The sequence below is a fragment of the Sorex araneus genome, chromosome 1 (genome assembly GCF_027595985.1).
Source record: "Sorex araneus isolate mSorAra2 chromosome 1, mSorAra2.pri, whole genome shotgun sequence".
In the NCBI taxonomy this organism is placed as follows: Eukaryota; Metazoa; Chordata; class Mammalia; order Eulipotyphla; family Soricidae; genus Sorex; species Sorex araneus.
Window position 1 is genome coordinate 421,598,069 of NC_073302.1, and position 11,722 is coordinate 421,609,790.

Consider the following 11,722-nt stretch of genomic DNA (forward strand, 5'->3'; position numbering starts at 1 on the left):
TCATTACTAAGCATTTTACAGATATTTCTAATGCCATCTCTATGATTTTATCAAAAAAGGAAACTATCAGCCTCGTTTTACTAAGTTGGAAACTGAAGCTCAGAAAATTGGCTTGGGATTAAAATCCAGTCTCAATCATTTTACTATGCTGCCATGGTTAGCACCCTGGCATTTTATTTTTATTTATTTATTTTTGCTTTTTGGGTCACACCTGGCGTTGCACAGGGGTTACTCCTGGCTCTGCACTCAGGAATAACTCCTGGCCGTTCTCAGGGGACCATATGGGATGCTGGGAATCGAACCCGGGTCGGCCGCGTGCAAGGCAAACGTGCTACCCAATGCACTATCGCTTCGGCACCACCCTGGCATTTTAAAAGAATGTAAATTTAATAAAAATTAACCTGTTACACAGCACCTTTCTTTCATAATGCTCAATATCTTTATTCCTTTGTGATGAAATTACACTGGCATCTTCCCAGAACATTACTGAAATTAATGTCAGTTTTTCCAATCTCCACACCAATTTAAAATACACTTCTTACTAGAATATAAAATTTTAGATTATTAAATAAAACCGAATTTAATAAGGATTTTAAGTGAAAGCAATGCACATAAATGGCTATGTAACCCCACATCTTCATGAAGATCAGGGAAAGTACCGAAGTACTAGGGTAGATCTTTCACAGGTAAACCAGGTGTGATTTGAAGTATGCAGAAACCTTCAAATATCACCACCACTCCTATTTCCAAATCTTAATGCATCTTAAAATTTTACTAATGAGAATTACATTGGTTTTAAACTCTCTCCTTTCTCCCACCTCTACAATGTCACTTCTATGTTCCTCCCACTCAAGACAGTATAGCACTGTCACACTGTCCTCCAGTTGTTCATCAATTTGCTGGAGTGGGCACCAGTAATGTCTCCATTGTGAGACTTGTTGTTACTGTTTTTGTCTTATCGAATACGCCACGGGTAGCTTGCCAGGTTCTGCCATGCAGGCAGGGTACTTTCGGTAGCTTGCCGGGCTCTCCAAGGAGGGAGGAATTGAACCTGAGTTGGCAGCGTGCAAGGCAAACACCCTACCCTCTGTGCTATTGCTCCAGACAGTATAAACAACAAAAAAACTGTGATGAAGAACTTCAGATACCTATTTTTAATGTAATAGGGAAGCAACTATATGAATTTACTTATAGACTATCTTGGAAATTATCTTGCACAGTACACTTCTCTCTCTCTCTGGTTATTATATATATAATGTATGTGGAATATATCTATGGAAGTTTTTCTAATTACAAGCTGAAAACAACCTTGAAAGAACACTTGGTAGTATTTCCCATTTTACTTCTCACAATAAACGTGTGCATTTTACACGTATTTCCCAAATTGACTATAATTTGGGAAATAAAACATCTACTTGGGTTCAGAGTTTACCTGACTGAATGCATGCAAAGCATGGGGAGAACCAATTTCAGAGACACCAGAGTCAAGAATAACATTTCTGTGTGTGGCCCAAACACCAACAAAAAGAGCTCCACCGAAACTAAAAAGCTTATTTCAGCATTTATAAATTTTAATGTCTTTCTTTGAACAATAATGCCACCTAGTGACTTTATGAAATCATGCATCTCAGAATATTTCCCATTGTTACTTTAGTCTAACATGCATTTTGACATAGAGGAATTAGAGGGGGGGGAAAGCACTAGATCATTTAGAATACTAGAACTGGAAAATCATGCAATAGAAATTAAATTCTGATTCTACCTCTGACCTAATTAATGAAAATACAGATCAATATTTCCTTTCCTGAAATTTTAAAACACAGATGGTTTTTGAAATCTGGTTTACTGCTTTTTTTATTCATATATGTTCTCTATAGGTACATTGACAGAAAATCAAAGCAGGAATATAGGTTATTCTGTGCAGCTCACACAAAACAGGCAAGAAACACTGTTAAGAGTTCTTGAAGCAGGACTTGTCAAGGCCCAAAATTTGTTTCCACAGCTGTCACCTTAGGGGTCTTACTACCCTATCTCATCACTGCTTCCCCCATGTAGCACAATTGCAGGGAAGAACTATTCTTAGTTTATCTAGAAAATATATATGATTTACAGTAATTCACTCTTTGGAAGAACTTAGATCAGTGCCTAGCAAACATTAATAAACTTTAGTTATTATTATTTCTGAGACTACTACAACCCTACAACTAGAACCCCATTGTAAATATCAGTAAGGTCACTGTTTATTAATGACCATAGAATTTCTATTTAAGTATCCAAGACGTTATAAAAAAAATCATAGGATAAGGTGGTTTCAAATATGATACAGGCACATAAAGTCATGTTTTTTATGTGCCCAAAGGGCCTGAAGAAATGGTTAGAAAATTATCTCAAAGTATCTATGCAGACAAGCTTCTAAAGTCATATACTTTGAACTCAACATATATTAAAGCAAACTTTAAAATGATAAAGGAAGTTATTAATAAATTCTACTTTGTTTTAAAAGAAGGAAATAAGTGATTCTAAGAGGTTGGCAGCTTTCTTCAAATTACTAAGTTCAGATGGTGCCAAAGACTGAAATGTGATCCTGGACTCTCTTTTCTTTCAGATTGCTAAAAGCAACTCAATTCAGTTCACTCACTATTTAGTATTTAATATATAGCTAACTATGAAACACTGAGGAAAAGTATATTTTGGGTATTCTGATCTAGCAATGCCTTATAGATAGCAAAATTGAAAACACATACACACGTACTATTTTTTAAAGCAAGAAACATCCAAGTAAGTTTAACTTAGTAATTAGAAATGATAAAATGCTATGAAGAAAAGGTGAAGACACATGAAAAACGATTTTTCCCTTAGCTTGTTTCTTTGAATAACATTTTCCTTTTGATACTCAGCTGTACTCAAGTTGGAAACTTGTGAAGTCTAGTGAGCTCATTTTGATATTATAACCATAACACTAAGATGTTTATGTCAGACTTTTCTCTCTTTCTCCTTTGGCCACACCCAGCTGCGCTCAGGGCTTACTTCTGACTCCGAAATCATTCCTGACAGTGCTCAGGGAACCATAAACAGTGAGGGTGACTGATTCAGGGAAACTGCATGAAAGGCAAGCACCTCACCTCCTGTACTATCTCTCAGACCTCAAACTTTAGGAACTCATTATCTCTTCTTTTATATAGAAATTCTAACTCTATCTTGATGTAAGTTTGGTTGGTAAAGGTTAAAAGCTAAAGGTTAACAAAGCTAAATTAGATGAGACAAGAGGAAGTTTTTCTAATTACTTACTAAAAATAAGAAACCTCTATTTCAAAGACTAAATCAATTCCTTAACTGTATAATGACTTCTACCTTGATGGTTCTTTGCCCCTTACTTAATGTATTTAAACAACAATCAAAATTTTTCTGTTTTACTCAGAACTCTTAACTGATGTTAGATACTCCTTTTAAAAATAGCTTCAGCATAGAAAATCTATAGGAATTTGTCCAATTAAATTTCTGGTGTTCCTATAACCTCTCTGTTAAAAGAAATATCATCTGCAAAATAAATTAGCCCTGTTTAAGTTTGAAGATTGACTTATATTTCTTATTTCCTAAGGTCCAATTTTAACAAGTTTCGTAAATGCCTTCTGTATTAATTTTCTGATAGAAAATATCAATAATGCGAAACATTTAAATTATAACAGAGCATTTAATTACACCAGTTTTCCATCAATACACAAAACATTTAGTAATGATTATATTGGCCATTTCCACTGGTTGGCAGGAGGTTCTTCTACTAAAGGCTCCCATGGCTTCCATTGCATCATTTTTCTTGCCAGACTTAGTTCATTTTCAGCCTGTTAATAAAAAAACAATTAATACCCTTTGAAAATACTATTTATAGTTGTGATCATAATTAAAAATTATTAAAACTAATTTTACGTTAATAATTGGCTTCACCATCAAAAGTTGAACATTGGATTCTATAGTAAAGGTTCCTTCACACTTGAGGCTCGTCTGAACGTGTGTAGAGTGGCCTTGAGCATGGCTGTGGCTGGGTTCTGGAGGTTTTCGGCTGCCGGGGCTCTGCTTGGGGCGGGGAGGGAAACTCAACCTGCCCCCTTCTGAGGGAGATCTGGTGAAGACAGCCTGGTGTGGGGACAGAAGGTTCCCCAAGTATGTGGGACCGGTGACAGATCTCCAAGCCTGCTTGGATGGGACTGATCTCACCCAGATCCACCCATTTTCCAGTAGCTTGGCAGTCACACCCATAAACTGTCTGCAGCGCCATGTAATCTCAAGGGCCAAGATCCAGAGACTATAAAACAAAGCTCCCAGAAGAGAGCGATGCAGAATCTCTCACAGCAGAGCCTGGCAAGCTACCCGTGGCATATTCGATATGCCAAAAACAGTAACAATAATGGGCCTCATTCCCCTGACCCTGACCACGACAGGGATGAATGGAGATGTTACTGACGGCCACTCGAGCAAACTGATGAGCAACGGGATGACAGTGATGCAGTGATAGAGTAATAGTACAGGTAATGCCTTATTTATGGCAATAGTGTAAAACAGTCAATTATATTTAACAGCCAACATTTCAAACTGGTGATTTTCTCAATTTCAATATCTTTTCATAAATATAATTGCAATTTACTATTTAATATCAAGCATGTAAAATCCAAACTCTCCATATACCATGCAACTGAAAATTATTTCTTCCTTCAGTAAGCATTCACTTGGTCAAAAGTTCTAATATTCAAAAATTAAATTTTTATAATTCAAAACAAATTTCTCTTAAAACATACTCCATAACCTCTCAGAGAGCCCGGCAAGCTACCGAGAGTATCCCGCCCACAAGATAGAGCCTGGCAAGCTACCCGTGGTGCATTCTATATGCCAAAAATAGTAACAAGTCTCACAATGGAGACGTTACTGGTGCCCACTCGAGCAAACCGATGAACAATGGGACGACAGTGCTACAGTGCTACATCTAAACATATAACTACATTAAAATAACAGTAGTAATGCTATGTTAGTAATTTAAACTAAAGGCAAGGAAACATGCTAATTAAATTCAGAGTATAAAACTTCAAACTTCCAACAGAAGGCAAAAAAATTCAAAGTATAATCAATTTTAATATTCATAATATTCAAAAATATTTTTAAATGTTACAAATGTTATTATTATAAATAGTTGATATAATTATTTTCTTTCTGTACAATCAGTTTTATTCAATCACCCATTCTGCCTCCAATATGTAAAGACAATTATCTAAATTTCAACTTCTTTACCTGCAGAATCACCTCTTCTATTTGGCCACCTTGAAGCTTATCTTCTAATTTTTTAACATCTGGTTCCTGTGGGGTGAGAAAAAGTAAATTTAGATGAAGGGCACAATAAATGTTCCAATACCTTATATTTAAAGAAGTGATATATATATATAAAAAAAAATTCCTATAACTTTTATTTCATTGTACTCTTATTTTTCCCCAAAATTTTGAGGGAACCCATGTCATTAACCTAGTATTTTTTACTGTTTTTTATTCTCATCCTTAATATTCTAAAATATTAAATTTTCACTGACTTGACTTCATTAATAAAGATTAAAATGACTAATTCAGTGTAACTATATACTGATTTGAAAATTCTTAATATTTTCTTCTTTTTTTTTTTTGGTTCTTAGGACATTGCGGGCTATCTCAGGGCTTACTCCTGGCTCTATACCCAATCTGGTTTAAACAACAGAAAACGATTTTCTCAGAGTTCTGCAGTCTTGAAGACCAAGACTGAAGTCCAGCAAGGTAGTTTTCAGGTGAGCATTTTTTCAAGGGTTGAGTTTCCCTCCCCGCCCTGAGCAGAGCCCCAGCAGTTGGAGACCTCCGAACACAGCCACAGCCATGCTCAAGGCCACTCTCCACACATTCAGGCGAGCCTCATGAACCGGCAGAGGAACCCGGGTGTACGGGACCCGGGGCCGAGATCTCCAAGGCTGCTCGGATCAGGACTGGGCCTCTTCCACCCAGATTCCCAATTTTCCAGTAGCTAGGTGGTCACACCCAGAAAATGCCCCGGCACTGTATAATCCCATCAATGACCAACATCCAGAGACTATAAAACCAAGCTCCCAGAAGCAACATCTTATAGCCTAGTTCTCCCTCTCGGAGAACCTGGCAAGCTACTGAGAGCTTCCTACCCGCACTGCCTGAACGGGGGGTGGGGAGCCTGGCAAGCTCCCCATGGTGTATTCATGTGCCAAATGCAGAAACAATGATGAGTCTCATTCCCCTTACCCTGAAAAGCATCTAATGCAGCACTATTGGGAAGGACGAGTAAAGAGAGGCTGCTAAAATCTCAGCTAAAATCTCAGGATGAATGGAGACGTTACTGGGCCCACTTGAGCAAATCGATGATCAACAGGATGACAGTGATACAATGATTATTTCTAGCCTGCAGGTCTCAAAAGGCAGAGAGAGCCTGATCTCCATGTGTTCTCTTCCTTGGACACAAATCTTTCAGATTTAGGACACCATTCCATGACCTCTCAACCTTAATTACTTCTATAGAAGTTCAAGAAATAGTGGGGGTTAAGGTTTGAATATAGGAATTTTATTCAGACATTAATTGTCCCATAACAATGCTCAAAGTAACTTCTAAAGTAATTTCTAGCACTTAAGGGACTAAGTTGGTTCTCGTCTTTCTGCTAAAAAATACTTAAAAAAAAATTGCTGGCAGATTTCTTCAAATACAACACACATCTTTTGGATTCATTCTTTTTTAAAAATTAGAGAAATGGGCAGGAGCGACAGTACAGTGAGTAGGACATTTGCCTTGCACACGGCCAACAAAGGTTCAAACCCCAACATCCCATATGGTCTCCAAGCACTGTCAGGAGTAATCCCTGAGTGCAGAGCCAGGAATAACCCGAGCATCTCCGGATGTGGCACCAAAAGCCAATGGGGAAAAAAAAATGCCCAGGATGCAAAAATAAAACGAAAGTCACTTAAAAAGAAAAAATAAGCGAAATAGGAGGAAGATTGGTGTATCTACAGAAAAGACGTAAAAGATTGGTAAAGAACTTGAGAGTAAAACTTATTAAGTACAATATTTACTTAGGGAAAGGATGTGATCTCATGCTTTCATTCTAGCAATTTGGGTGCTACTCCCAGCTCTGTGCTCACAGGATGCTCTCCATGGTACTAAGGAAACTGTGTGGTGCCTCAGACTAAACCCAGGCCTCCAACATGCAAACCATGAGCTCTAGCCTAGTAGGCATCTCCATACCTGATGCTCCAGTAGTACCTAACAGTATGGAGCATTTAACAGTATGTAATACTTAATAGTAGTATTTTATAGTATGGAGTGTCTCCATACCTGACACTTCAGTAGTATTTAACAGTGCCTAACATACAGAGAGCACTCAGCAAACAGAAGGAACAGAAAAACGAAATGAGCAGAATATTTGTTAAATGTGTGAAAAATCAACTGGATTGTTTTTTGTTAAAAGTTGCATTGAAAACCGTAAATTTGAAACAAGAAAACCAATTCAGTCACTTACTGCTTTAACCATACCCAGCTTCTCATTTGTTATCTGTTCAGTATACTTCCTGTAGGCCGCATTTGCAGGCATTTGCTCAAGAACATCAATAATCTTTGTGTATAGAATTCTTAGTCTCTGAAAAAAAAAAACCATACAAATTAATAAAGCACTTTTAAAAGTACCATGGATATTTTAAAAAGTGTCTTTTTAAAAATTTTTAACCCTTCCTTGTTGCAGTTCCTTCAGACCTGTGCCCTTCTTACCCCTTTAAATTTAGCTAAAATGTGAACCTAACAAAACTCTTCATAGCAAAACTGAACATAAATCACAAAAATGATAACAAGTAGAAATGAACTATCTTCTAATTTATTATTAATGATCATTTTGGCAATCAGTTTCTAGTCATTGAGATCTTAGGCACTAGAGATTATGATTTTTACATTTTCTCTATTTGAATTTCTGTAAAAATACATTCACAAATGTAAATATACAATGATCAAATTTAACAACGCAGATCTAATACTTCAGTACTTGCTCTTGTAACTATAATCCGCTTATACTATATACATAAGTTTCACAAAAGACTCAGTAACAAGAAACCTGTGTTACCACACAACATATATGGAAGCAGATGGAACTTAAAATATAGGGATGGGGATACGGCTCAAGTGACCAACTGCAGACCTTGCATATAAAAAAGTAAACAAAACCTGAGATCTTCTAGCTATTTTTCTTATCAAAGGTATGTGTATTTAGACTTCATCTGAATATAGTGTTCCATAATTTCGTCCTTTTTATTACATTATTTTAAACTTTGTCAAAGAAGATATACTTTGAATGGTGGGGTGAGGCAGGGCTCAGCTTCCTTTCTTCTGAATTTTAGTAAAGAGTAAGACAAGAGAAAGCCCTGGCCCAGTGGAATCTAATCACTTATTCCTTTCAATGGCAGAAAATTTTGAAACAGAGTAAAATGGAAAATAAGTGTGTATATTTTGCAGGGGGAGAAAGTACTTAGCAACAGTTGAGTGTGGTAATTAGAATCTGACTACCTGGGTTCAGCTGCACTAAGTAGGTTCCTTCTTTCTAGGCCTCATTCCTCTCAGAAGAAAAAGGAATGTTGAAATAACTGCTTCAAAGTGTTGTGTGGTACCAGACACACAGTAACATTCAATAATTGTTAGCATCATCATTCTACAGAGGAAAGAGTAGTCACTTGAGCAGTTATGAAAAAAAATGTCTCACAATAAAGACATCTGAAATATGGGAATGGTAAGTAAGGCCTGGAGACTTAAAGGGAAAAAAGTCCATTGCATACACACTGAACTGAATGGCAGAAAATAAAGCAATCAGAAAAGTATGTAGTTCAAGTTTCCTTGAACTGTGTTTTCAAAAAGGATCCACTTGGCAAACACTGTATTAAGCACTTGAAAAGTGAATAGCCCCCACCTCCTGGCTTTTAAGTCATACCCAATGGTACTCAAGGGCTGACTTCTGGCTCTGCACTCAGGGATCACTCCTGGTGGGGCATGGGGGACCATACAGGTTGCCTAGACGATGAGATGCAGGGGACTGAATCTAGTCAGCTGTGGGCAAGGCCAGCGCCCTACCAGTTGTACTATCTCTCGGCCCTCCAAAGGTGAATAATCTCAACAGTGAAGTGCCACAAATGCAGTGATTAGTTTTATAACTTAGTTTTACATTCTAAAATTAAATGCTAAGAAACATTAAGTTTTATAGTATATGTTGAAATGATACTATGAAGATTAGAAAAAATATAGTTTGCCCTTTGATTAAAAAACAGGGACTCCAAAGACAAATTTAAATTACAAACAGAGACTACAAATGTGTCTTGAACTACTTTTTGTTTTGGTGGTCACATCTGGTATCAGGGATTAGTCCTGGCTCACTCCTGGTAGGGGATGGAGGACCACGTGAGCTGCTGAGAAACCTGCCACATGCAAGGCAAGCATCTTAACCCCAGTTCTAGCTATCTCTGCAACCCCGCATTATGTTTTTATTGGAAAGCACATGGTTAGAATATAGGAAAACAGGAAATACAGTTGGGGGAAAGTGAGACCAATTTTTGTCTTTTGAGCCACTGTCTATTCCAAAGGGTTACTCCTGGCAGTGCACTCAATTACTCTGGAGGGCAGGGGGCCGGAGAGATAAGAGAGAACGCTTAAAGGGCCAGAGTGCATACTCTGCACACAGGAATCCTGGGTTGCTCTCTAACATCACAGGTTCCCCTGAATCTGGAGCAGCCCCTGAGTACCCTGGATAAGACCCCTCAAAAAAATTTTAAAAAGGTAAAAGAAAAGAAAAAAAGAAGTCAGATTGGAGACCTATTATAGAAAACTATGATGATGGTGAAAGTTTAAGAGAAGTACTGACTGTGATGTCCAACTTTCCAGTCTAGGGAGTAGAGTCTGATTACATCAAGAAAAACAGCTTCAACAGTGGAAGAAACAGTCAGAGAGGGAAAACCTGCATTCCATTTTTGGACAACAACCCACATAAAGTCATAAAGAGTATGAGTCAATGAGTATGAACACTAACAAACACACAGAACATGACATCCGACAAAGGAATTCAAAATCCCACCACAATGAAACCGACATTCTAGCCGAGATGACAAGATAAATCTGCAGGATTCTGTAGGGGGCTGTCAACTAGAGATCTAGGGCAGCCTTCAACCCCAATATATGGGGCCCCCCCGGAATATTTCAATGGGGAAGAGGGGGATGGAGGATGACATTGAGACTCACAGAGTCAACCAGAAGACAGAAAGCCAAAGGGAAGAAATAAGGGGGAAGGGAAGGGTGGAGGGGATGAGAAACTTCAGGAAATAAGTCTTAAGAGTGCAAGATGTAGCAGCTGTCGGAGGGGAGGGGTAACGGGAGAATTGCAAGTCAGAAAGAGCAGGAGATGTCAGGGCAGGCTAAACATCTGCTAAAGACGAGGGCTGTGTTCTCAGACCCAGTTCTCTACCTAGGCCCCCTGTCCTAGGGCAGCCGATGACACAGACACCAAGCCTGGTGGGCGATGTCTCGGCGCGAGGGATCTATACGGGGGGGGGGGGGGGGGTCCACCTGCAGAAAGGGCAGCACAAACCAGGTCCTGCTGCTCCCGGGCAGGTCCTGCTGCTAACTACCTTTTCTCCTGAGTTCAAAATAAGCAAAGAGCAAGGGAACATGCTCTGGGAGCTGAAGGCACCCGAAGGGCAGCCCGGCAGTGGCTGCTCGACGGCGTCTGTGTCAAATGCTGCAACTGGGTCCACGTAAGCTGCAGCGCCGGATTGCTGCAGTCACATCGGATCGCCGCGACCTTGGACCGAAAAAGGGGGTGGCCCCGGTCGAGTCGTGGGGGGGGGGGGGTGTGCGGGGCGGGGGCAGCCGTCAAGCAAGCACAGCACAGACCACCCGTGACGCGACGCGCTGGCCTTCGAGTACGTCTCGCCCCACCGGGGGGTCTTCCTCGCGGAGGCGGGTGGGCGGGAGGGAGAGCGATACAAACCTCGTGCGGACTCTCGCAGACCGCCAAGCCCACCAGGCCGGTCGTCTGTTTGAAACACAAAAGCAGTGATCAGCCGCCAGCCACGCCGACCCGGGACCCCCGTGCCGCGCGCCCACCACCCCCGGGGAAAGCCGGGGTCGCCGGCTCGCAGTTTCTGCAAGTGCGCGCGCGGAGGGACGGAAAAGGGTCACCCCGTGGGGACAAGCAAGGGCGCCCCCCGGCCCCAAGCCACGCCAAGTCCGCGCCGCCCACCCGTGCATGCTGAGGGTCGGCTGGGCTGCCTCTACCCACGTCCTAGTTCGCAACTATGACCTCCAATCGCCTCACCTTCTTCAGCAAACCCGCCATGACAGCGCCTGCGAGCCGCCGTCGCGGGGCCCTCTGGGAGCCCCGCTCAGACCCGCTCAATCCACTACCGACACCGCCGCTCCGTCGCCTAGGAAACGCCGTGGGCCCGCCCCTCTGGAGCTCCGCCCCCTCCGAGGGCGTGTCCCCCCCTGCCTGCAGGGAACGTGATGACGCACGCGCACTGACTACGCAAGCCTCTCAACCTGGCCCCTGGGCAAGGCGGAGTGCGTTGTCTTTGGTCTGGGTTTAGGTTGTTAACGCGCCAGCAGGTGGCGCAAAGATCGAAGGTAACACTCCGCTCTACAGAACATTCCGACGGAAACGTTTTAGGAACATGC

At 40.8% G+C, this 11,722-nt stretch overlaps 1 protein-coding gene across 1 annotated transcript; it reads right to left on the reverse strand.

The window, feature by feature from the left end:
* Positions 1–416: 416 nt before the first annotated feature.
* Positions 417–11,503, reverse strand: NDUFA5 (NADH:ubiquinone oxidoreductase subunit A5). Its single transcript, XM_004602048.2, has 5 exons — positions 11,364–11,503; positions 11,037–11,081; positions 7,542–7,658; positions 5,278–5,343; positions 417–3,839 (listed from the first exon to the last, which is right to left on the reverse strand). The coding sequence occupies exons 1-5, from the start codon at positions 11,382–11,384 to the stop codon at positions 3,738–3,740; spliced, it is 351 nt and encodes a 116-aa protein (XP_004602105.1). The 5' UTR covers positions 11,385–11,503; the 3' UTR covers positions 417–3,737.
* Positions 11,504–11,722: the final 219 nt, after the last annotated feature.